At 44.9% G+C, this 26,497-nt stretch overlaps 3 protein-coding genes and 1 pseudogene across 5 annotated transcripts in view; 2 read left to right on the forward strand and 2 right to left on the reverse strand.

Moving 5' to 3' along the window:
- Positions 1-6,978, reverse strand: part of macrod1 (mono-ADP ribosylhydrolase 1) — a 161,163-nt gene extending 154,185 nt beyond the window's left edge. For both annotated transcript variants that reach the window (XM_055927546.1, XM_055927547.1), the window contains exons 1-3: positions 5,984-6,978; positions 5,548-5,655; positions 5,005-5,115 (exon numbers count right to left, since the gene is read on the reverse strand). In XM_055927546.1, the coding sequence (XP_055783521.1) occupies positions 5,005-5,115; positions 5,548-5,655; positions 5,984-6,458 (694 nt within the window). In that variant the 5' untranslated portion in view covers positions 6,459-6,978. The remainder of the gene's footprint in view (positions 1-5,004; positions 5,116-5,547; positions 5,656-5,983) is intronic.
- Positions 6,979-10,013: 3,035 nt separating this feature from the next.
- Positions 10,014-18,769, forward strand: fermt3b (FERM domain containing kindlin 3b). The gene is made up of 15 exons (XM_055927548.1): positions 10,014-10,195; positions 11,447-11,571; positions 11,867-12,100; positions 12,286-12,402; positions 12,793-12,961; positions 13,072-13,174; positions 13,633-13,740; positions 14,474-14,608; positions 15,100-15,146; positions 15,338-15,462; positions 15,694-15,800; positions 15,976-16,188; positions 16,819-16,943; positions 17,942-18,083; positions 18,287-18,769. Exons 2-15 carry the CDS (start codon positions 11,448-11,450, stop codon positions 18,464-18,466), a joined length of 1,929 nt encoding a protein of 642 aa, XP_055783523.1. The 5' UTR covers positions 10,014-10,195; position 11,447; the 3' UTR covers positions 18,467-18,769.
- A 633-nt stretch (positions 18,770-19,402) lies between these two features.
- LOC129858654 (tRNA 2'-phosphotransferase 1-like) lies at positions 19,403-22,501 on the reverse strand (annotated as a pseudogene).
- A 326-nt stretch (positions 22,502-22,827) lies between these two features.
- LOC129858374 (zinc finger and BTB domain-containing protein 3-like) lies at positions 22,828-26,496 on the forward strand. Of its 2 annotated transcripts, none has more exons than XM_055927549.1 (2): positions 22,828-22,871; positions 23,991-26,496. In XM_055927549.1, exon 2 carries the CDS (start codon positions 23,993-23,995, stop codon positions 25,775-25,777), a length of 1,785 nt encoding a protein of 594 aa, XP_055783524.1. In that variant the 5' UTR covers positions 22,828-22,871; positions 23,991-23,992; the 3' UTR covers positions 25,778-26,496. The 2 variants fall into 2 exon arrangements, with proteins under 2 accessions (XP_055783524.1, XP_055783525.1); XM_055927550.1 differs by lacking the exon at positions 22,828-22,871 and adding an exon at positions 22,881-23,641.
- Position 26,497: the final 1 nt, after the last annotated feature.

Genomic DNA, 26,497 nt, shown 5'->3' on the forward strand with positions numbered 1-26,497 from the left:
GTGTGATATATACATATATATGTGTGTGTGTGTGTGTGTGTGATATATACATTTATATGTGTGTGTGTGTGTGTGTGTGATATATACATTTATATGTGTGTGTGTGTGTGTGTGTGATATATACATTTATATGTGTGTGTGTGTGTGTGTGTGTGTGTGTGTGATATATACATATATGTGTGTGTGTATGTGTGATATATACATATGTGTGTGTGTGTGTATGTGTGATATATACATATATATATGTGTATGTGTGTGTGTGATATGTACATATATATATGTGTATGTGTGTGTGTGATATGTACATATATATATGTGTATGTGTGTGTGTGATATGTACATATATATATGTGTGTGTGTGTGTGTGATATGTACATATATATATGTGTGTGTGTGTGTGTGTGTGTGTGTGTGTGTGTGTGTGTGTGTGTGTGTGTGTGTGTGTGTGATATATACATATATATATGTGTATGTGTGTGTGTGTGTGATATATACATATATATATGTGTATGTGTGTGTGTGTGTGATATATACATATATATGTGTGTGTGTGTGTGTGATATATACATATATATGTGTGTGTGTGTGTGTGATATATACATATATATATGTGTATGTGTGTGTGATATATACATATATATATGTGTATGTGTGTGTGATATATACATATATGTGTGTGTGTGTGTGTGTGTGTGTGTGTGTGTGTGTGTGTGTGTGTGTGTGTGTGTGTGTGTGTGTGTGATATATACCTATATATATGTGTGTGTGTGTGTGTGTGATATATACATATATATATGTGTGTGTGTGTGAGCATGTGGGTCAACAGACACACTTCCTAACTACAGTGCAGATATACTTGGCCTACAGTACAGTATCCAAAGTTAGTTAGTGTATCTCTAAAACTGACAGAAATAGCCTGAAGTCACTACAGAAACTACAGCAGAGTTCCAGTAGAGACAGCAGTCAGTCATAACACCTACAGTCAGAGATATAGGCCAGCCAGTAGAGACAGCAGTCAGTCATAATACCTACAGTCAGAGATATAGGCCAGCCAGTAGAGACAGCAGTCAGTCATAACACCTACAGTCAGAGATATAGGCCAGCCAGTAGAGACAGCAGTCAGTCATAATACCTACAGTCAGAGATATAGGCCAGCCAGTAGAGACAGCAGTCAGTCATAATACCTACAGTCAGAGATATAGGCCAGCCAGTAGAGACAGCAGTCAGTCATAATACCTACAGTCAGAGATTTAGGCCAGCCAGTAGAGACAGCAGTCAGTCATAACACCTACAGTCAGAGATATAGGCCAGCCAGTAGAGACAGCAGTCAGTCATAATACCTACAGTCAGAGATATAGGCCAGCCAGTAGAGACAGCAGTCAGTCATAACAACTACAGTCAGAGATATAGGCCAGCCAGTAGAGACAGCAGTCAGTCATAATACCTACAGTCAGAGATATAGGCCAGCCAGTAGAGATAGCAGTCAGTGATTAAAACAGTAGCACTAAGTACAGTGTAGATCAGTATGGAGGTAGTGTACCTGTGGGGCCTATACTGTAGATTACCTCCCGACACTGAGAGGGAAGCAGTGGAAATCACTCCAACTCCCTGTGGCCATTGGGGCCAGCCACCTGTCAGTGCTGTGCGCGTGTGCGTGTGTGGCCAGTCAATGCTGCTGTGTTATCTCTAGACTAGTGGGTTTAGGCGTTGAGATTGAAACACAGCTGCTCTGCTCCCGTCTCTCTGTTTGTCTGTGGGCCCTTGACCTGGGCCGACGGGATTGCCGCTTATCTTGTATCTGAGCTACTGCTGCAACGGTTCCCCACAGCAACCAGGGGCCTCTTATCTCTAAGACCCCCTAAGAGGCTGGAGACCTGGGAATACAATCAGCGAGAACATTTAGCCCCTGCCCATACCTCGCTGTCTGACAGGAGGTAGTTAAACCATTACTCTGCTATTACTGTAGAAACTAGTCTAAATTGAGCTGTGGGTTTAATTGAAATAAATGCAATCGAATGCAGATACAACAACAGAACTAAAAACTTGTTGACTTGAGGAACTTTACAAGTGTAGAGTCACGCACCCACACACATTTACCTCATCACTCCAATGACAATTCACATTTCATTGCGTAATCCATCCTAATCAAATAGCCCATCAGAGACAATATATTCTCCGCTCAATCGCTTTCTCTCTGCTGAGGCCGGATGGAGTGATTGAGGGGTGTAAAGAGAAGGATGTTCTACCCTGCAACCCGCCCTCCTCCCCATCTCTAAGACAGCTCTTAAGTGCTTGTGGGTTTTTATGTTTGCAGTGTTTTATAGGAGAATGCAGGAGCCAACAGCAATAAAATGGTGAAGGGGTGGGTGGGTGGGTGACTGTAAATCCAATCTTTATTGAGAATGACACAAACGACATAAACAGTCCTCCCTTATCGGCTCGCCCTCCCTACTGATCGATCAGCAGCAGTGAGTGAAGTGATGGGAATGCGTGGCACTGGGTGTGTGCAGTTCTTCACCTATCATTATTGTAGTAGGGAAGGCCCCCCCACCAAACTCCATGTCACCACAGCGGTTGCCATAGTGACAGAGATACTCACGAGAGGTCCCCTTGATCCCTCTCCCTGTTACTCCTATCACACTCTAGCTTTGTCCAAAACCCTACCCTATTCTTTATATACTGCACTACATAGGAAATAGGGTGCCATTTGGTTTCAGATGCATCCTCAGTCAGCCCGTCTCGTTCCCTCACCTTGCTCTGCCTGTCCCCTCTAGGGGTTGTTTACAGCTCTGTTTCTCTTGTTATTCAGTGGCACTTTGCATAGTGAGAGTGGGACTCTATAAAAAGCCTTGTAAAACATACAGGCTGCTGGCTCTGATGTTGGAGCCAACATGATGTTAATGAGAGATGAGTTATTCACCCACACCACATAGGCGGGCGGCCATGTTGTTTTATGACAGTTAACACTAAATGACCAATGAAGAAACATCATTTTCTATGCAAAACCTGATCATCAAGTAGCTCTTCTGATGTTGGACTGTACACAGTAATGCCAATTCATAGCCAAACACAGAACTAATTAAAGTCTTGCTATGATCACAAAGAAACTTCAGACTGATATGGTATGATACACATGCCTTTACTGCCATCCTGAGGTGGAAAAGTACACTACACCCAAATGGCATTGAGCAACCAGTGTATTGTATCATATTAACCTCTTTCTAAAGCACACATAATAAAGACATTAATATGATTCTGATTAGTTAATAATATAGTTTTTTTTTTACACAAAGAGGCCCTGCAGACAGCCAACAGGGCTATATGTCAATGGAAACTGAGAAGACCACAGGGTCAGGGTGGGTAAAGGTCAAAGTTCAACAACAGAAGTAGAGCATAAGCATTAGCTCTTTACAAGCTCTCTAGGTGTCACTCTGAATGCAGTACAGTAGTCACACACAAAGAGAAGATACGGTTTTCATCAAACTCCCAGACCATTATTTACCCAAATGGAGGGATTATAAATGTGGGTGTGTAACCAGGTCAAATGTGACGTGGAGCGTGAAATAAGATACAGTTCACTCAAAATTCTATGATGGGATCAGGATAATGTATCAACGGCAGGACATAGAGTTCTGACTCTAACCAAGACAGGCGATCAGTACGATAATACTTCTCATTTCACAGTGATTTGTCCCATATAGAGCACTGAGGCCTCAGGACAGGTACACAATTCATGTTTTACTATAAGAAATGTCACCTATTATTACTTTAAGTAGTGCTATGTTATTACTAAGTAATACTATATGACTCAGTAATGCTGTTATTGCTAGGTAATGCCATTACTAGTAATGCTATGTTATTACTAGTAATATTATGTTATTACTAGTGATGATATTACTAAGTAATGTTATTACTAGTCATGTTATGTTATTACTAGTGATGTTATGTTATTACCAGTGATGCTATTACTAAGTAATGTTATGTTATTACTAGTCATGTTATGTTATTACTAAGTAATGCTATGTTATAACTAAGTAATGCTATGTTATTACTAAGTAATGCTATGTTATTACTGAGTAATGTTATGTTATTACTAAGTAATGTTGTTATTAAGTAATGCTATGTTATTACTAAGTAATGTTATTACTAAGTAATGCTGTGTTATTACTAAGTAATGTTATTACTTAATGCTATGTTATTACTAACGAATGTTATTACTAGTCATGTTAGGTTATTACTAAGTAATGCTGTTATTGCTAGGTAATGTTGTGTTATTACTAAGTAATGTTATAACTAGTCATGTTATTACTAAGTAATGTTATGTTATTACTAAGTAATGTTATTACTAGTCATGTTATTACTAAGTAATGCTATGTTATTACTAGTCATGTTATGTTATTACCAAGTCATGTTATGTTATTACCAAGTCATGTTATTACTAAGTAATGCTATGTTATTACTAAGTAATGTTAGTACTAGTCATGTTATGATATTACTAAGTAATGTTATTACTAGTCATGTTATGTTATTACTAAGTAATGTTATTACTAGTCATGTTATGTTATTACTAAGTAATGCTATGTTATTACTAAGTAATATTATTACTCATCATGTTATGTTATTACAAAGTAATGCTGTTATTACTAGTAATGTTATTACTACATGTGATTCTGTTATTTTTAAGTAATGTTATTACTACAAGTTAAAGCTGGAATCCTTAAATGGTGAAACAGCCACGTCCGTTTGCGATATTACAACAAATGAGTTACTGTAAACAACCAACACAGCTTTTTGCCCTCTGACATCATTGCATGTGCAACAGAAGAGCACAATATGTACGGCAATTTATTTACCATGCTGCATGACACTCCTCCGCTCAGCAACAACAACTACAACAGCGGTGGGGCGGCCAATGGCGTCATTTCCCCTACTGCAAATTCCATCTTTAAGTTATATTATTTCTATAATGTTATGTTAATATTAGCTAGGTTACTATATGATCACCTGCATTGACGATCCCATCAATCTCCAGTTTGGTGATGTCACCGCTGAACAAGGAGATCTTCTTGTCCAGAGCTTCGTTCCTCTTGAATTTGGTCGCCTTGACTGAATCACCTTGGAGACAGATGAACACCTGCTTCTGTCAACACTGTTAATAAGAACACTGTAATATTAACCTGCGTTTACTGTTTATGTTGTCGTTCCAGAATATCTATAGTGGACGCTCAGCGATGCTGCTCTCCAGTGTCTCACAGCTGTAGTCCTGGGGCCCGATTGGCCTACTAACCTAGCATTAACTTAATGACAGTGTGTAGTGCTGGGGCCCGATAGGCCTACTAACCTAGCATTAACTAAATGACAGTGTATAGTGCTGGGCTGGACCAAACACCAGTAAACCTGTGTTGTTGGACCCCAGACGGGAGTTGAGAAACAACAAGGTTTTAGAGCAGATGGAATGGCATGGACACCATGCGTTTGATACCATTCCACTGACTCCGCTCCAGCCATTACCACAAACCCATTCTCCCCAATTAAGGTGCCACCAACCTCTGTCCACTAGTGACTTGGGGGTCCACACAGGCACCTCCTCCAGGGACAGGTAGGTAGTCCTGTAGAGCTTCCTTCTCTCCCCCTGACTCATATGGAGCAAGGCAGCTAAGGAAGAGGAGAGGGACAGAGTTGATGATTATGATCATTCCACTAATCAATGTGGGTAATGTAGGGACAACATAGTGAAAAGGGAAATTACAATTGAAAAGCTGTAATGCACTAATGGCTTGGTAGTAACCTAGTACCACATAAGGCCACGATGAGCCACTTCAAACTTCGAGTTGGCGCCTAATTTGTTTCTATTGCAATTTAGGCCACACAGCTTTGACAACTTTACTTTTCACATGCAACAGGTCGTTGAGCAACCAAATTCTCAACATGAGCACCTATAGATTCCCACCCACACTCCCTGACTGTCTGTCTGCAGACTTACCCTTCACCTCGTTCCAATCGCCTTTGGCTGAGTCAAGGTCTTGCCGCTCCAATCCCGTCGCCATGGCGAGATGGGCACTTGCGTGCAGGGACACGACCGCGGTGGTCACCCCAAGCGCGGCGAGGGCGATCCGGTACAACGAACCGTACTTTCCCCCGGAGGTCGAGGCCTTGTTTTGCCCCTGAAACGACTCAAACGACTTCGCGGCAGCTGTAGTTGTTGAAAACTTCTCCACACGGTTTGCAAAATGAATACCCCCTGGGTTCAGAATGGCCTTGCACTTTGCAGGGCTGGAGTTCGCCGAACTCTGCCCACTTCGCACCAGCGAATACACCTGACGATTTGGAACACCGAAAATGTTTCTAAATTTGGAGCACACACCGATATCACTAGTATGAAAGTCACCACTACGACAGCGGGAAAATGGACATATGGCTCTGATACGCGAAGAGACAGTTGACATTTGAAATGCCATGCTGTGAGTGTGATCCTGAAGTCAATCCGACACAGAACTACTAACGTTACGTGAGTGTCCGGTGTGTTTTTCCAGTTCGGTAGTTAGTTTCTTTTTCGTTATTTAAAGCGCCTTTATCCAGTTTGAATATAGGGGAAGAAATACTTGGCCATTTTGTTGTAAACAATGACGCATGGATTGTACCAAATGGGAGGGGAGTTATATGACCTATATAGAGTATGAATTGTTGTCTTGCTATAAAACACCTTGCAAGTTGAGTATAAACAAATTCATTATTCAACAAATTAACCATCACCGTTCACTCGAATTATCAACGCTGTATGTGGATATACAGTATGGTAGGAGTTCAGTGTTTTATTTGTTTTGTGAATTTTTCTCCCAATTTCCGTGATATCTAATTGGTAATTACGATCTTGTTTCATCGCTACAACTCCCCAACGGGCTCGGGAGAGGTGAAGGTCCTCCGAAACACGATCCGCTAAGACGCGCTGATTTTACACACCGCTCGCTTAACCCGGAAGCCAGTCGCCCACCGTGTCAGGGGCTCTGTGTTGAGCTGATCGAGTTTACTGTTTCTCTGTCTGTCTTTCACCACCCTCTACTGGCCAACAGCTAGAATTACATCTTACTCGGTAACGTAATTTGTAGCCTAATTACAGCTAGTGTACTGTTTGTAACTACCCTGGTAGGTTGACTGATAACCTGAACCAGATTGCAGGCACTGGTTACAGTTTGAAGTTTTTTCTTGAGTGGGCAGCTTGATGAACGCCAGTCAATATTTAAATCACCCAGACAATATACTTCTCTGTTGATATCACATACATTATCAAGCATTTCACACATATTATCCAGATAATGACTGTTAGCACTTGGTGGTCTGTAGCAGCTTCCCACAAGAATGGGCTTTAGGTGAGGCAGATGAACCTGTAGCCAAATTACTTCACAGTATTTAACATTAGATTGTCTCTAAGCTTTACAGGAATGTGGTTCTGAACATAGACTGCAACACCGCCTCCTCAGGCATTTCTGTATATTCGGTAGATTTTATAACCATGTATTGCTACCACTGTATCATCAAAGGTATTATCTAAGTGAGTTTCAGAGATAGTCAGAATATGAATGTCATCTGTTACAAGCAAGTTATTGGCTTCATGGAGCTTGTTTCTTAGGCTACATATGTTAATATGGGCTGTTTTTAGCACTTTTCTGGGTTGCTTGATTGTTTTCAATGCTTTACTGGGAAGCTTATCAGAGGTAGACTTACTCATGTTATTTATATTGGAGCTGATAGTGCAGGGTGAGCTGCACAAAGTGATCTTCCTACTATTGCACACTGCCTCAGTGTTAACAGTGTAACTCTAAATCATAGGCTCATGATTACTGCATACAATAGCTGAAGGATAAACAGAAGCATTCGGTGCAGTTAGGGGTACATAAATTAAATTACTGACATTGTGTTTGTCAATGTACCTAGGATCATGTACATTTAATGCAGCATTATGACGACTCATTGTCGCAATGGTAGGGATTAACTGAGCTGGTCTTGGATCATTTACCAGTCATTGTTACAACGCAGCCTTGAAATTCGTGGACAGAGTCCAGGAGCCAAGATGATTTGGATGGACTTTGTCATTTCTGTAGAGTAACTTCTGTTTCCAGAAGGTGTCAAAGTTATTTATAAAAGTAACTCCAACAGAGCCACAGTAGTCTTTTACGGGTTGCTGCTGCTACTCTCTGTTTATCATATATGCATAGTCACTTTAACGATACATTAATGTACATACTACCTCAATTGGGGCGACCAACCAGTGCTCCCGCACATTGGCTAACCGGGCTATCTGCATTGTGTCCCGCCAACCACCCACCAACCCCTCTTTTATGCTACTGCTACTCTGTTCATCATAAATGCATAACTTTAACCATATCTACATACTACCTCAATCAGCCTGACTAACCAGTGTCTGTATGTAGCCTCGCTACTTTTATAGCCTCGCTACTGTATATAGCCTGTCTTTTTACTGTTGGTTAGAGCCTGTAAGTAAGCATTTCACTGTAAGGTACCTGTTGTATTCGGTGCACGTGACAAATAAACTTTGATTTGATTTTAGCCAGATGTGTAATGCCAGTAGTCTGCTGAATCTTTCACACCCGCGGCCCAATGATAGTACTGGGCCTGAAATTATTGGCTGGTTTTTGGAGTCTTTTAATGCTAAAATCAGTTCTTTCAAATCCATTTTCAAATGTTCCGAGCTAGCCCTCCTGAAAAGAAAAACAGTACAAGTGTTACTTAGAACACATCTCCTCTTTGCTCATCTGCCATGTTGTGTTGCTACCATGTTGTTGTCATGTGTTGTTGCCATGCTATGTTGTTGTCTTAGGTCTCTCTTTATGTAGTGTTGTGGTGTCTCTCTTGTCGTGAGGTGTGTTTTGTCCTATTTATGATTTTTTTTAAATCCCAGCCTCCGTCCCCGCAGGAGGCCTTTTGCCTTTTGGTAGGCTGTCATTGTAAATAAAGATGTGTTCTTAACTGACTTGCCTAGTTTAATAAAGATGTATTTTTATCCTCATCTCCTCTTGTACACACTATTTATTTTCAGGTCAGCGACCACAGAGGAGATATGAGGAGAGAAGAGGACATTTAGAACTGTTAGGACATAGTCTTGCTTTAGCTTTTGAAGGATATCTCAACCAAGTGTCAAAGGTTACATAGAAGTGCCCCTTACACCTGTGTGTGTGTGTGGGGGGGGGGGGGGGGGGGTTAGGGTTAGAAGTGTGGGGGGGGGGGGGGGGGGGGGGGGGGTTAGGGTTAGAAGGTTAGAATTATGTTAAGGGTAAGGAGCTAGGGTTAGTTTTAGGGTTAGGAGTTAGGGTTAGGGAAAATAGGACTTTGAATGGGACTGAATTGTATCTCCCCACAAGGTTAGCTGTACAAGACTGTGTGTGTGTGTGTGTGTGTGTGTGTGTGTGTGTGTGTGTGTGTGTGTGTGTGTGTGTGTGTGTGTGTGTGTGTGTGTGTGTGTGTGTGTGTGTGTGTGTCCATCACATGTCAATTGACACACAGCCTACTGCAGGTGGTTCCCCAACTTGCGGGGGGATTTTATTTGGTCAAGTTTTCTGAGCCCTATAAAAGTTTTTTGTTTTTATATTGTTCGACATTAAAAGACTGTAAAAACACCAGCAAATCAACACCAAGTGATTTTAATTTGGGAGATCTGTTCCAAAGTATTCCCACGCATAATAGAGAGACACTGTATATCTAAGCTAGGTTTGAAATGACTATGTTTTAGTCAAATATTAGATCTGTTTGGGCTTCTTGTGGTCAATTTGCAGTCTACACGTTATCTGGCCCTCTGACCATCTGCCCAAGAAAAAAAACATCCCGTGGCTGAATCTAGTTGATGAACCCTGGTCTACTGTATACGTACGTGACATACGGTCATTATAACTGACACACACACACAGAGAGAGAGCTAAATTCAGTGTCACTGTCACTCACACTTCCGGTGGCCGGAAACTGACAAAGGAGGAACACCCTTTTCAGCACTGGCATGTGCACCACATATCATACATAGACCACAACTCAAGACCCAACCCAACAGAGACAGAGAGGGGAAGTGTAACAGGCAGGTTTCACCAAATGAGTCCAGAAGGGTAGTTTCACAGAACAAGCAGAAGAGGGGTAGTGGGTCTTTTTTTAAAGAAGCTGCCAGTCCCCTGCATTTTGGACGGTGGAGAAGGTAAGATGCACAAGAGTGTGTAGAAAATGTGAGACGGACTGTGTTGTTTGTGTGAGAGTGTTTCGCCCGGGGTCTCAGAGAGAGATAGAGAGATGTCTTTCTTGTCGATTGTGATGTTGGAGGATGGGACAGAGGGATGGATGTGAACAGTTTAGGACTGCAGTAGGCTTTTATTATATCGATGGGCCAAAACTCTGACTCTTTTGCTGTGAGTAGAACAAGACAACTAGCCAAGTTACAGAGTGCTTAACCTGTTGCTATTACCATACTGACATGACACACACAAACACACACACACACACACACACATACACCAGTGGCAGGTGCTGAGGGGAGAAAGGCTCATAATAATGGCTGGAACGGAGCTAATGGATTGTTATCAAACATATGATGTATTTGATACCATTCCACTGATTACACTCCAGCCATTACCACGAGCCTGTCCTCCCCAATTTCGGTGCCACCAACCTCCTGTGCACACACACAGTTGGACATTTGGATGGACATTTGATGGTGTTGGGTTGGGTAGGGTCAGGTTGGGTCGGGTAGGGTGGGGTTGGGTAGAGTAGGGTGGGGTTGGGTTGGGTAGGGTCGGGTAGAGTAGGGTGGGGTTGGGTAGGATGGGGTAGGGTTGGGTGGGGTTGGGTAGGGTTGGATTGGGTAGAGTTGGGTGGGGTAGGGTTGGGTAGAGTAGGGTGGGGTTGGGTAGGGTGGGGTAGGGTTGGATTGGGTTGGGTAGGGTTGGATTGGGTAGAGTTGGGTAGGGTGGGGTAGGGTTGGGTTGGATTGGGTAGGGTTGGGTAGGGTCTGAAAGCGGAAGTATGCGTCCAGAATGATTGCTGAAGTTAGAAATAGGAAGTGTGTGTGTTGTCATAGTGAACTTGTCAGAATAACCCGGTCATCCAGGGTGTGTGTGTGTGTTGTCATAGTGAACTTGTCAGAATAACGCGGTCATCCAGGGTGTGTGTGTGTTGTCATAGTGAACTTGTCAGAATAACCCGGTCATCTAGGGTGTGTGTGTGTTGTCATAGTGAACTTGTCAGAATAACCCGGTCATCCAGGGTGTGTGTCTGTGTGGGACGTGTGGTTGGGATTCGAAAGTGTGTTTCATGTGACATACACACACATTTTCTGTCCTCCCCTTCGCACATTCTTTCTCTCATTCTTTTTCCCAACCCAACACTTGTTCCTCCCTTACTATTCTCTCTTTCTCTCTCTTTCTCTCTCTCTCTCTCTCTCTCTCTCTCTCAGTATGGCAGCGTGGGACCTGTCAGTTGCAGTGGAGGACCTGGGAGCTGATGCTCCGCCCATCACTGTCAGTGTGACCTCTGACCTACACATAGGTGGGGTCATCCTCAAACTGGTGGAGAAGTCACGTGAGTCACACACACACACACACACACACACACACACACACACACACACACACACACACACACACACACACACACACACACACACACACACACACACACACACACACACACAAGTATTCAGATAGTGCACACTGTATGGTGGAGACCAGCAATCTCCCTATCCTACACAGCACTGTATAGAGGTGATATTCACTCATATGATCCACCACAAGTAGATCCCAAGGCACTGACTGTGCGGGTGATGCATGGGGGACATGTTGTGTCAGAGGGCTCACCAGTTTCCTCCCCTGTACAGAGGTAAAGCGTGACTGGTCAGATCATGCCCTGTGGTGGGAGCAGAAGCAGCAGTGGCTCCTGCGAACGGCCTGGACCCTTGAGAAGTGTGGCATCCAGGCAGATGCCGGGCTCATCTTCATGCCCCAGCACAAGCCCCTGAGGCTGGGCCTGCCCAACGGACTGAACCTCAGGCTCCGGGTCTGCTTCTCTGGGCCTGTGTTCCGCACTGTGCTGGGCATCTGCAAGATGCTGAGTGAGTTCAGAAATCAATTCCTTTATTTTCTCTTTCCAAGAAGTTTGTTTTCACGTCAACATAACAAAGGAATCCACAATCTACCATATGACCTGCGTATAGTTTTAAGTGAAAGAAAGTTTGGCACTCCACAAAACACTTTTTCACCCATCCCTCCATTCTTTCTCCTTCCTCTCTGGTTCCAGACATCCGTCGGCCAGAGGAGCTGTCCCTGCTGCGACCTGTAGAGGAGAAGAAGAGGAAGAAAGATAGAGACTTGTCAGAGGAACTGTATGACCTCACAGAAGTGCCTCTCACCTCAGGTACACATTATGACATCATCATGTCCTCATCGACCCTCAGCTGACCAATCACAGTATGAAGAGCAGAACCCGCATCGTTATGTCTGACTAATTATTAGCATAACTAAGCTTGCTTAAAGCTTATGTAACTAAGTAATTGCTATAGTAGCAGTAGTAGTAGCAGTAACAGTAGTAGTAGTAGTAGTAGTAGTAACAGTAGTAGTAACAGTATTAGCAGTAACAGTAGTAGTAGTATTAGCGGTAGTAGTAACAGTAGTGGTAGTAGTAGTAACAGTAGTAGTAACAGTAGTAGTAGCAGTCACAGTAGTACTAGTAGCAGTAGTAGTACGATCTAGATATCTTCACTATTTGACCCAATATTGTCCCTGTCCTGTTTCCCTTCCTACCCAGTGTCCCGCCCCTGCTTGTATAATGGCATGCCTGCCCATTTCGCTGACTCCCCTAAGACTGAGAAGGTGTACAAGATGCTGTCAGTCTCCCAGCCTGCTCCCCCCCCAGAGGCCATTGCTAAGCTGTACCGCCCCGCCAGTGTGGTAGACAAGGCCCACATCCACAGCAGGTAGACATACAGACACACACACATTTCTCTGTCTCGATCTTCACTTCACTCTGCAGTCGTCTTTCGTTCTAAATACTTTCTCTCTCTCCTTTCTCCTATCTCTTTCTCAGGTGGCTGGACTCTTCTCGTTCACTGATGGAGCAGGGAGTTCAGGAGAATGACAGACTCTGGCTGCGCTTCAAATACTACTGCTTCCATGACCTGGAGCCCAAGGTGGGGGTGGGGGGTGTGTGTGTGAGATATACCGACTGGAAAGTGATAGTTGGATTGGAAATAGGCTCTAAAATAGAAGAAGAAGTGTGAACTCTACTCTAGAGTCTAACCATCTGGGTTTCACTGACTCGCTTCTGTGACCTCGTCTGACCTCTCTCTCTCATCTTTTTCTCACTCTTTCTTCTATCTCCCCTTTTGTCTCTCCTTCTTTCTCTGCCGCCTCACCTCTTTCTCTCTGCCCCTTCACCTTTCTCTCTCTCTGCCCCCTCACCATTCTCTCTATCTGCTCCCTCACCTTTCTCTCTCTCTGCCCCCTCACATTTTTCTCTCTCTGCCCTATCATCTTACTCTCTCTCTGCCCCCTCACCTCTCTCTCTCTGCCCTATCACCTCTCTCTCTCTCTGCCCCCTCACCCCTCTCTCTCTCTGCCCCCTCACCCCAATCCCTCTCTCTCTCAGTATGATGCGGTGCGTCTGACCCAGATGTATGAGCAGGCTCGCTGGGCCATCCTACTGGAGGACATAGAATGTACTGAGGAGGAGATGCTACTGTTTGGAGCTATACAGGTACACAGAATGGATACTTCCTGGGCCTCCCGGGTGGCGCAGTGGTCTAGAGCACTGCATCGCAGTGCTAACTGCGCCACCAGAGTCTCTGGGTTCGCCCCCAGGCTCTGTCGCAGCCGGACGCGACCGGGAGGTCCGTGGGGCGACGCACAATTGGGCTAGCGTCGTCCGGGTAAGGGAGGGTTTGGCCGGTAGGGATTTCCTTGTCTCATCGCGCTCCAGCGACTCCTGTGGCGGGCTGGGCGCAGTGCGTGCTAACCAAGGGGGCCAGGTGCACGGTGTTTCCTCCGACACATTGGTGCGGCTGGCTTCCGGGTTGGAGGTGCGCTGTGTTAAAGAAGCAGTGCGGCTTGGTTGGGTTGTGCTTCGGAGGACGCATGACTTTCGACCTTCGTCTCTCCCGAGCCCGTACGGGAGTTGTAGCGATGAGACAAGATAGTAATTACTAGCGATTGGATACCACGAAAATTGGGGAGAAAAGGGGAGAAAATTAAAAAAAAAAAAAGAATGGATACTTCCTAGACATGTGCCTTCATTCATTCTAATTCTAATACCTGAACCCCAACTGTTCACCAAAAGAGAGCATCACCTGTCAAAATGAGCTGCTGTCATTTTAAACCAGATATAACATGTTCACATCACGTACTGACATGTAACTGTTGTCCTAGTTCTAATGTGCTGTAAGTATAACTATGACTACCTCTCTCTTGTCATCTTCAACCCCCCCCCCCAGTACCACATCAACAAGCTGTCCCTGTCGGAGCCCCAGACGATGACCTCCAGTCCGGCCATGGATGACCTGGACTCAGCCCTACAGTGTCTGGAGGTCAAGCTGGTCGGGGCAGACAGCAGCCCCCAAGACATGCTGGTCAGAACATTATGACTCTTTATTTCCCACAATATATTGTATTGTGAGTCAAAATATGATATGTATTTCAGTTATGTATTTGAATTATAAATAAAGTAGTGTAGCCCTTTCCTGGAGTCAAATGACCAAATCCAGTCTGGTGTTTCTAAGTCAAACGGAATGGTTATGTTTCTATCTTCTGTGATGTATATAAAGTGTAATATTGGGATGCAAACTCAAATATCTGACATGGTACAGGTGTCTTCTTTTTGTGAAGACCATAACCTTGTGTTGGAGGTGTATACTTTAGTTTCATAGTAGATTTGTTTAAGACTACCAATAAACTGTCTGTGTGACTCTGATTTAGCCCCCTGCAGTAAAAGGTTAAATTAAGTAGAATTCAATTATAATATGTTTTTTATCGACACAGATGCCAGAATTATTTCCCATGCCAATTTTTAAAGCAATGTCAAACAAGGAATAATTTGCATGTTGCTTTGGCTTCCACACAGGAGAACCTGACCGCCCCAGAGCTGAATGATTATTTGAAGATATTCCGGTAAGATCCGACATTTGTGTGAAAAAAATTCTGATTACTCATTTCCATGCACTATTTTTAGACTGGAACACACAAAATCGTACACACACACAAACATGCATTATCAGCACACCCACACACACACACACACCCACCCACAAACCAATTCCCACAGCATGTGAAGCAGTAATAACAGTGTACTTCTGTTTGAGGCCCAAGAGGTTGACTCTGAAGGGATACAAGCAGTACTGGTTCAAGTTTAAGGATGCCTCCATCTCCTACTATAAGAGCAAAGAGGAGAGCCTGGGAGAACCCATTCAACAGATCAACCTCAAAGGTATGAAGCAGACACTGAGGGAGAATCTCAATTACATTTCCTTGATTTCTTGCATCCTCTCTCCTGGCCTCTTTCCCAAAACCCATTGGATGAGAAGGTCAGAGGAGAAGGAATCAAGGAAATGCAATTGATGTTCTCCCTTAGATCATTTGTCTTTAGTCTCTTTCACCTGCTTATACACACAGTACAATGACCTTATACACACAGTACAATAACCATTCACCTTTTCAGGCTGTGAGGCTGCTCCAGATGTGAACGTTGCTGGACAAAAGTTCTGCATCAAACTTCTGATCCCAGCTCCAGAGGGCATGAACGAGGTCTACCTGCGCTGTGAAAATGTGGGTTACACACCCATGAGTACTACATTCCTTACAATATTTGTTGAAAGTGTAGATAAGATCCACGATAAGGTCCAAGATCTTGCCCATAACTGTAGTGTCTCTCTCTCTCTCTCTTCCTCTCTCTCTCTCTCTCTCTCTCTCTCTCTCTACATATATATATATATATATATAGGAGGAGCAGTATTCCAGTTGGATGGCAGCGTGTCGTCTGGCCTCTAAAGGGAAGAGTCTGGCAGACAGCTCATTCCAGAGCGAGGTCCAGAGCATCCGATCCTTCCTGGCCATGCAGCAGACCAACCCCAACACACACACTGATGACAGCATGAGCATCAACACACACAGCCTGGTCTCTCCACGCTACAGCAAGAAGTACAAGGCCAAACAGGTACCAAGTAGAGCTTGGTAACTGCCAAAATAAAGGAAACACTAACATGAAGGGTCTTAATGGGGTGTTGAGCCTTCAATACACCTTGGCATAGATTCTTCAAGTGTCCAGAACTCTATTGGAGGGATGTAACACCATTCTTCCACGACAAATTTCATAATTTAGTGTTGTGTTGATGGTGGTGGAAAACGTTGTCTCAGGCACCGCTCCAGAATCTCCGCTATGTGCTCAATTGGGTTGACAGCTGATGACTGGGTCGGCCATGGCATATGGGTTACATCATTTTCATGCTCATCAAACCATCCTTTGACCACTTGTGCCCTGAGGATGGGGGTATTGTCATCCTGAATAGAAATGATTTACCATAGGTTGAAGGTGATCACTCAGAATGGCTGTGTATGTATTGGCGTTTACCTGACCCTCTAAGGGGATGAGAGGACCTAACCAATGCCAGGAAAATGACACTCCACAACAGAGCTGCCAGAACCCTAATTTACTCAAGTGTGTGCTTTATTTTGGCAGTTATCCAACACAGTACCACACAGTTGAGTCACTTTAGAGACCATTTTATCTCCTTCTAACCCCACATAATATAACTATGACCCTCTCTCTCTCTCTGGCCATGCCCAGTTGACCCCTCGTATCCTGGAGGCATATCAGAACGTGGCTCAGCTCTCCCTGACCGATGCCCTCCTCCGCTTCCTCCAGATCTGGCAGGCCCTGCCTGACTTTGGTATCTCCTTGGTGGTGGTGAGGTAAGGAGGATCTGACAGGCCCTGCCTGACTTTGGTATCTCCTTGGTGGTGGTGAGGTAAGGAGGATATGACAGGCCCTGCCTGACTTTGGTATCTCCTTGGTGGTGGTGAGGTAAGGAGGATCTGGCAGGCCCTGCCTGACTTTGGTATCTCCTTGGTGGTGGTGAGGTAAGGAGGATCTGACAGGCCCTGCCTGACTTTGGTATCTCCTTGGTGGTGGTGAGGTAAGGAGGATCTGACAGGCACTGCCTGACTTTGGTATCTCCTTGGTGGTGGTGAGGTAAGGAGGATCTGGCAGGCCCTGCCTGACTTTGGTATCTCCTTGGTGGTGGTGAGGTAAGGAGGATCTGACAGGCACTGCCTGACTTTGGTATCTCCTTGGTGGTGGTGAGGTAAGGAGGATCTGGCAGGCCCTGCCTGACTTTGGTATCTCCTTGGTGGTGGTGAGGTAAGGAGGATCTGACAGGCCCTGCCTGACTTTGGTATCTCCTTGGTGGTGGTGAGGTAAGGAGGATCTGACAGGCACTGCCTGACTTTGGTATCTCCTTGGTGGTGGTGAGGTAAGGAGGATCTGACAGGCCCTGCCTGACTTTGGTATCTCCTTGGTGGTGGTGAGGTAAGGCGGATCTGGCAACCCAGTGTATCACACGTTTCACAGCAAGGCTATTCTCGGTACCTAGAATCAAATCTTGCGTGCACTAGCTGGGCAGTTACCACAATTTACATTTATGTTAACAGTCTATCACCAAAGATTAGTGAGAGGCTAATGGCTGGCTAAGGTTAAGTTGTTGTGGTGAAGTTGAGTCTAGTGGCTGGTCTAAGGATAAGTTGTTGTGGTGAAGTTGAGTCTAGTGGCTGGTCTAAGGATAAGTTGTGGTAAAGTTGAGTCTAGTGGCTGGTCTAAGGATAAGTTGTTGTGGTGAAGTTGAGTCTAGTGGCTGGTCTAAGGATAAGTTGTGGTAAAGTTGAGTCTAATGGATGGTCTCTGACCCGTTCAGGTTTAAGGGCAGCAGGAAGGACGAGGTGCTGGGCATCGCCCCCAACCGTCTGATCCGTATCGACCTGGGGGTGGGAGAAGTGGTCAAGACCTGGCGCTACAACAACATGAGGCAGTGGAACGTCAACTGGGACATACGACAGGTGACCTGACCCGTCAATCAAACAATCAAAATGTTCACATTTTTCTGCACTCAATCTCCTTTAGTAATCTGCATCACCAAATACACACTGAACTCTATATCCCCTTCTCCTGGTCATTTAGCTTTGCTCGTCTTTTGTGTGTGTGTGTGTGTGTGTGTGTGTGTGTGTTTGTGTTTGTGTTTGTTTGTTTTACTAACCCACAGGTGGCCATAGAGTTCGATGGGAACGTGAACATAGCGTTCAGTTGTGTGACGGCTGACTGTAAGATCGTCCATGAGTTCATTGGAGGCTACATCTTCATGTCGACACGCAGCCGCGAGCAGAGTGACACACTCAACGAAGAGCTCTTCCACAAGCTGACGGGGGGCCACGAGGCTCTGTGACACCCTCACCCAGTAATATACAGCAGCTATAGCCCAAGGAGCAATCTATACATCCATACAGCAGATACACCAGTGGACAGTTTGATTATTTTAGGGTGCGGCTGCAGCAGCCTTGAAGAGAAATGACAACCAGTCCACGCTGGGATCCTAACAGACATGCAGTTGACTATTCAATAAATCAAGGAAGAGGTGACCCATGAATAGAAAGTTATAGAAAATTATTAACAATGTAATGAATTGTCAATTCTGAAATCCAGAATTAAATATGTTTATTGACATACATAAAAAAGTTGACAGTTGTTTTAATTTCCAGATGAGGCATTAGGCTTGATGGTTGAATGTCCTCGAGTATGGTGGCAGTTTCCTGAAATGTTGCTAAATGCACAGGAAGCCACAGGAAGGCATGCGGTGTGTGTGTGTGTGTGTTTTCCTATCTCTGTGGAACAGTTGAGACTGTCCGTTGAAAAAACCACAGCTTGTGCCTTCTGCTTCCCATCTGATAGATAGCATCCTTTTGTGTCTTCCAGTCATGTGACAGTGTTATCAGGAACACCCGTCAGTCTCTGTGCCTGTACTGTAGCCTGTATAGTAATAGAGCTGTTGTTGACGGTGTTTTCAGACTCATAGTCTTCATTCAGTCTTTAGGTTCTGGTTCCGAACAGTATCCGTTTCCATGGAAACAGTCTAGACAGAACTGGAAATCGACAGCTGTCTGATGACAAATTCAGCCATGTCTTTAACCTCTGAAGCGCAGATAAGCCTCTTCACCTACTCCAGTGGCAGAATACTCTCTGAAGCAGATGATTTATATCATTTGTAAATATTCACTTCCCTCTCTATCCATCCCATCTAACATCCTCCCCTTCATGAGTGTGTGTCATGTGTGAGGTACTCACATGTGGGTCTTAGTTTTAGGGCGTGGAAGTAGTTTCCCCCTCAGTATCCCCACGTGTCAGCAATACACCGTTCCAGAAGAACTGGATAGCCTCTGCACAAAACACAGAAACACATAAAGAAAAATACTTATGTATTTAGACAATGATAGCACTGATACTTTAAGTTATCAAACAAGGCTTTGGGGACGTCAGTGAATATGGCCAGGTCACAGTCTCTCTCTGTTTTTGGGGGGGACACAGGGGAGGGTTGTGTGTTTTTGGGGGGGACACAGGGGAGGGTTGTGTGTTTTTGGGGGGGACACAGGGGAGGGTTGTGTGTTTTTGGGGGGGACACAGGGGAGGGTTGTGTGTTTTTTGGGGGGGGACAGGTGAGGGTTGTGTGTTTTTGGGGGGGACAGAGGGGAGGGTTGTTTTTTTCTGCAGCTCAACCCAACACCCCACGGTTTAGCACAATATTCACATGAAAATCTGTCGCCAACTGAATGGAAACCTAGCTATAGACACCCTAAAGACTCTGGCAAGTGCACCAGTCCAGTGTATGTATGTTTTTTTCCCCGAACAAAATCAATCAATCCAAACTGTGCAGCGGCCAACTGATTAATGGAAAGAGACATCTGTAACAAAACACCAAAAAGTGTAATGACATTCAGAGATTGTCAAGCAAAGCCTTCGATACTCGGTAAGTCTACAAGGTAGGGAGGGATGTATTTTCTGTTTGTCCAGATTTCCATTGTCTAGTTATTGTGGTGTTGAAACTGAAAACCATGATATTGAAGTGCCTAAAGTCGGTATCTTTGTTTATTGGTTGTGTGGTACAGAAACTTGTTGGTGGAAAATCTGATTCCCCCTAGCTGATCATTGCATGCAGCCGGCTCTGATCGTAGTGTAATGAAACAGGCAGGGAGAGTGAGCTAGTCTGTGGTGGTTGGTGAACCCTCAACCTGGCCCGTAGCCCTGCGTGGCATCAACTGTGCCACAAAAGCATGTCAAGAACCACGTTCAGGTCCAGATCGGACTCTGATCGTAGTGTAATGCTGACTGACACTACTGACACTAGCCCTGGCAGTTTTCAGCCCGTTTATGACCACGTCATGCTCCACCTAGGGATGTGTCCGAAATGGCACCCTATTCTCTATAGTGCACAACTCTTGACCCTAAGTGTGCTGAGCTCTGGACAAAAGTAGTGGACTGATTGGCTCGGATCTGCAGCTGCCCGTCCTCAGGGTGAGGCATAGCTTGAATCGCTGCTTCTCATTGGTGGCCACAACTCTCTCCACGTCATCCAATGAGAAGGAGTGGAACTGTGCATGAGCCAGAAGGTCCTCCGCAAATTGGAAGCCATCTAAGGACAGCATTATTATTCAGACCTACACTGAGTGGACAAAGCATTAGGAACACCTGCTCTTTCCATGATATAGACTGACCAGGTTAATCCAGGTAAAAGCTATAATCCCTTATTGATGTGACTTGTTAAATCCACTTCAAATCAGTATAGATGAAAGGGTGGAGACAGGTTATAGAAGGATTTTTAAGCCTTGAGACAACTGCTATATGGATTGTGTATGTGTGCTATTCAGAGGGTGAATGGACAAGACAAATTTAAGTGCCTTTGAACGGGGTATGGTAGTGAGTGCCAGGCGCACCGGTTTGAGTGTGTCAAGAACTGCAACGCTGCAGGGTTTACGCTCAACAGTTTCCTGTGTGTACTGTATCAAATATGCTCCACCCCCCAAAGGACATCCTGCCAACTTGACACAACTGTGGGAAGCATTGGAGTCAACATGGGCCAGCATCCCTGTGGAACGCTTTCGGCACCTTGTAGACTCCGTGCCCTGACGAATTGAGGCTGTTCTGGGCGCAAAAGGGGATGCAACTCAATATTAGGAAGGTGTTCCTAATTTTTTGTACACTCAGTGTAAATGAGGAGTAAAGATTAGGGGTGCATGTCATGTTTATTGTGCAGCAATATGAAACGATGGAACAGTAGGATTATAAACCAGACAAAATGCAGCTAAATAAGATGCTTTTATAACAGGATTTATGTGAAGTTCCATCTGATTGGCTCCATAGCGCAGAGCAAAGGACAGAGACTTGGACAGGTGGGCATCCTTGTCCTGAAAGACAACACATGCACACTTGTGATTACCCACATAAACAAAATACTACAGTATACCATGGTATAAATACTATAGTATTCACTTTTGTGTTTTTACGGACTTTACTTTAGTAGTATTCACTAAAGTCTGCAAAAACACTACAGTGAATACTGTAGTATTTACTGTAATATACTATAGTATTAAAAGTGAACTACAGTACAAATACTGTAGTAAAAGAACTGTAGTATATGCTATAGTAATTCATGTAGTGTTTTGCAGATTGTAGAATACTTTAGTATTTACTGTAGTGTTTTCTCTGACATTACTGTACTACAGCGATATTGAACTCATTTTTCCATGGGGGCTGCATTCAGTCTTCAACAGGTTTGTTTATATTTCTTTGCCATCAACATTTTCTATAAATTGTCCTCTATCCATCGTTTTTGGAATTGCCGATGCTCCCTGACTGTCTAGTGATTATTAGCGAGCTGGACAGTCGAGAAACTGTCTTAATAAAGGTTCATTATCAACTTGGTTTTAGTCCATTTAAAGTATATTGAGTTAATTGTGGTAGGCCTATAGTATTCTACAGTATACTACAGTTCACTATAATAAGTACTGTAGTATTCTATAGTAAACATGTAGTATTTTTGTTTATGTGGGAGTCTGTGGTGGTAACTCACACCAGCTAACTATAACACCACCACTCAATATAGACTTGCAAAACGAGAGGCTTCAAGTACTCTGCTACTTGCTAGAATATAATAAACGTCCTCAAGTTAGTCTTATGTCACGTTCACAAGGAAACTCGTACGACTTGCTAATTCTTTGAACGTGGCACGTGATTAACTACAACTAGTTAACAAGTCGGACATTTCCGAGTTTCCTAGTTCTGATTTGCATTTGAACACTTCATTAGAGAAGGGCTAACGAAAGACAGAATTATGAAACAGCCCAAAGAGGACTAATGTCAGTCTATTTTCTCACACCTCTTCACGATTACCTGACCTCCCCCTCCCACGTCCTCTTCCTCCACTGTCCATTTACAGTACAGTTCTTTCTGTCGGTTCAATGTGGAATGGATCTCTCTCAACTCTCATAACATTAAGTTACACAGCAAAGCAAGCTACCACAATAATTAAAACGTTTTGGTGCCCGGCCTGCCTACTACCATGCCTAATAAAGAAACGTTTGCACATTCAAAGCGCAAATGTTGAATGTTCTTACATAAGCACAATCAATTACTGTGGTAAAACTCACTGGCAAAATATAGATTGACATATATGGTTAAAAAGAATTGCACGAAATGTAAAAAAGCAGGCACTTTGTTCAGACTCCAACCAGTAGGTGGCAGTAATGGGCTTTGGCCCTTTGTTTTGTGTCAATAAAGGAAAGAGGATACGTTTTTAGCAGGTAAGAATATCTTGTAGCAGCTGGCTAATGATTGATTTAAATATAACAATTGTGTTTCCAAATACATGTCCCGATAAAGGCTTTATCAAGTGATCTAAAATATGTTTATTTAGAGATGTACAGGCTAAGATTGTCATAATTCAGTATTAACAAGCGACCAGTTAGCTAGCTAACATTGGTCCAGCTAGCATCAAAATAGCTATAAACCTCGCATAACTGGTAAATATTCAAATACATGAATCATTCGTGTTTATTGTGCACTTACTCGCTACTAAGAAGCTGTATTGTTTTCTAGTGATGAACAACAGTGCTTGATGTGTAGCTATTGAAAATTATGGATAGATTTTCATGCCTTTATCATGCATACAAGGAGGGCAACCAGTGCCTGAGGACTAGCGAGGCGATATCCTCTATTAGAATCCTAGAGTGAAACACTTACACACTTGTCTCTAACGTGTAAACTCAGCATTCCTGAACAGGCTATTAACAGTCAGAATGTTGAATAAACTTCCCCTTTAACTTACTTTACCTGTTGTCCAATTAATTTGACTTTATGTAAGAGGTAATCTGAGTCTAAATAGCCACAGGGAAGTGTTATTAGCCCGTTTTTCAGTACACTGGTCTGTACAGTAAATGGTTGGTATTTCCGGTTTTTATTTTCAATACTGATGCAATTCGCACGTGACAAACACTTGCACAACCTACCAGCGCCGCAAAAGTCGGTTTAACAACCCTTTCCACCCTCCTACCGCCAAAAGGACAAACAGCAGGTACTACTGGTAAAGTATATGTACATATTATTTTATTCAACATTGTCTAGTAGAGACTATTGCGTCTTTTTTTAGGGTGACTTCAGTCAGATTTATAATCCATGGTGTAACCATGGCAACAGTGTTGAGACAAGGGAGGCAGTCCAACCCGACTTCTCTGAAGCAGACTGATTGCCAGTGTGAGGGAGCACACTGTCACACTCCATGTTTCTCTGTCTTCCTATCCATCAGATCTCCTTGTTAATTCACTCTCTCTCTCCTTCTCTCCCCCCCTCATCTCTCTCTCCCCCTTCTCTCTCTCTCTTCTCCACTCCCTCTCTCTTCCTCTGTCTCCATTCTCTCTCTACAGTAATGGAGTTCCCCCAGCACGCCCTGCAGCTCCTGTCAGGCCTGCGTTCTCAGCGTCAGCGTGGGTTCCTGTGCGACTGCACCGTCTTCGTGAGTTCCTCACGTTTCCTGGCCCACCGCGCTGTCCTGGCCTCCTGCTCGCCATTCTTCCACATGTTCTACTCTGATCCCCCAGGGGGCACCGGGGCCAGCTCGGTCACACTGGACGGGGACATCGTGACGGCGGCGGCGTTCAGCCTGTTGTTAGACTTCATGTACGAGGGTGTGCTGAGGTTGGAGACCCCTCCCCCAGCAGAGGACGTGCTGGCGGCGGCAAGCTTCCTCCACATGAACGAGGTGGTCCGGGTGTGTAAGAGACGGCTACAGCACCGACCGCCACCAGCTGAGGCAGACAGCACGCGCCCGGAGGATAGCGGAGTGGCGGTGGTGGGTGCTAGTGGACCCGGAGTTGGCATGGTGGCAACAGGAGCTGCCAAAGCGGTGGCTATGGCGATGTCAGTATCTCAGTCTGCGTCAGTGGCGATGCAGAGAAGCCAGTTGGGCTGTTATACGAGGTCAGAGAGGAGGGTGGAGGTTCATGCACACGCCCCTCTGAGTCCTGACATGGCCGACACCACCCAGCCGGGCATGGACCACGCCCTCCTTCATGTGGGTGAGCTGGTTACCCTCTCCTCCGGTGCCTCTCTCAGGCTGGGAGGTCAGAGAGAGGGTCAGGGGGGCTCGGCCCTTTGCAGCCCCTGCAGCTCCACAGAGTCATACAATCTCAGCAGCCACCATCGCCAGCCCTCTTCATCAGCAGGTGCATCATCAGTGGTACCTGTGACCCAGACTGATGGCTCCAGCTCCATGGTGGGGATACTGACCCAGTCTGACCACAGCAGCTCCTCCAGCCCAGAACAGGACAGCCATGACCCTGTCTCTAACAAGAGCACAGTCATCACACCAGGCATACAATGCCAGCAGCATGGTCTCAGTATCAACACACACCCTCAGATTAGAATACAGCCTCCACACTCACTCCTCACCTCACCTCCCAACCTGAACCTTGTAACCCATCAGAGCCAAACCTCAGCTCTGTCCAGGCCTGACGGGCTGCAGCATGGGGGGTCAGAGAGGGAGAGCAAGGAGGCTAGTGAACACTCTAACATGGGGACTGTGAGAGTGGAGGAGGTGGAGCAGGGGGAAGGAGTGAAGGTAAAGGTGGAGGCCATAGTGATCTCAGATGAGGAGTTTGAGGAGATGGAAGGAGTGATGATAAGGAGAGGAATGAATGGGGGTAGAGAACGAGGGATGATGGAGGTAGAGGACAGGAATGAGTTTAACGATGATAATAAAGACAGAGATGAACTGAACAACCCCCACTTCCTCCCTCCTCACCCCGCCTCACTCCAGATGACCCACTCCCACCCCTCTGAGCCTTTCTCCTTCTCTTTCTCCCCCTCCGGACCCAGCTCCACCTCTTCTGATGCTCCCCCTTTCCCATCCTCCCTCTTCCCCTCCGTGGGCCAACATTCCGACCAGCCCGTCTACTTCCAGGATTCCATGGGAAACTATGTCGAGGACGTCCCCACGTGCAGTGTCTGTGGGAAGACATTCTCGTGCGCGTACACCCTGAGGCGACACGCCATTGTGCACACACGTGAGCGCCCCTACGAGTGCCGCTACTGTTACCGTAGCTACACGCAGTCAGGTGACCTGTACCGCCACATTAGGAAGGCTCATGACTCCAGCCTGCCAGCCAAACGCAGTAAAGGAGACACTGAGGAGGGCCAGCCTCCACACAGCTAACACACACAGCTAGCTGTATACTTCTCCATACTACGCAGAATGACACATTATTTATGCCTTCCCCCTTCCAACATCAGACATCCTGGTCTTGCATGTCCATGGCAATGATCTGAGATACTTCCAAATGATCTGGCATACTTCCAATGATCTGGGATACTTCGAATGATCTGGGGAACTTCCAAACGATCTGGGGAACTTCCAAACGATCTGGGATACTTCCAAACGATCTGGGATACTTCCAAATGATCTGGGATATGTCAGATACATGTTTCCCTCCGCCAGGATGGTCTTTTCAGACATGCCCATTCCCGGGACTGAGTAGGCCCGGTGCTCAGTCAACAAGCTGGTGCTGGCATTCCTAAAGGACCGGGGCTGGTGGTGTTTTAGCTATTTTAAATGGGACTTTCAGGACTTTAGTCTTTTACATTTTGTACCAGTTGTCTTACTATGACCTCAGTGCCAAAATACTTTGTGTACTGTACTATGTTATATATTCCAGATAAATTGCCAGTTGTCAAGGGTACTGTTTTTTGTCAACACTAATAGCGTAATGGTCTGTGATAGTTCTACCTGTAAGTCTCCATTGTTGCGAACTTTTACAATTGGCTGAATATCACTACTACTTCATTGCTGTGAATAGAACACATTTCTTCAGTCTAACATACTATTATACATTCCCTTCCATTGGAGTACTGTTCAATAAATGACTTCCAACACGAT

This window comes from Salvelinus fontinalis, chromosome 6, assembly GCF_029448725.1.
Source record: "Salvelinus fontinalis isolate EN_2023a chromosome 6, ASM2944872v1, whole genome shotgun sequence".
NCBI classification, from domain to species: Eukaryota; Metazoa; Chordata; class Actinopteri; order Salmoniformes; family Salmonidae; genus Salvelinus; species Salvelinus fontinalis.

Coding starts and splice junctions, on each gene's coding strand:
- fermt3b (XM_055927548.1), top strand. CDS start 11,448: ATGGCAGCGTGGGACCTGTCAGTTGCAGTGGAGGACCTGGGAGCTGAT. Junction 11,572..11,866: donor CAAACTGGTGGAGAAGTCAC/GTGAGTCACACA, acceptor TCCCCTGTACAG/AGGTAAAGCGTGACTGGTCA. Junction 16,944..17,941: donor ATCTCCTTGGTGGTGGTGAG/GTAAGGAGGATC, acceptor TGACCCGTTCAG/GTTTAAGGGCAGCAGGAAGG.
- LOC129858374 (XM_055927549.1), top strand. CDS start 23,993: ATGGAGTTCCCCCAGCACGCCCTGCAGCTCCTGTCAGGCCTGCGTTCT.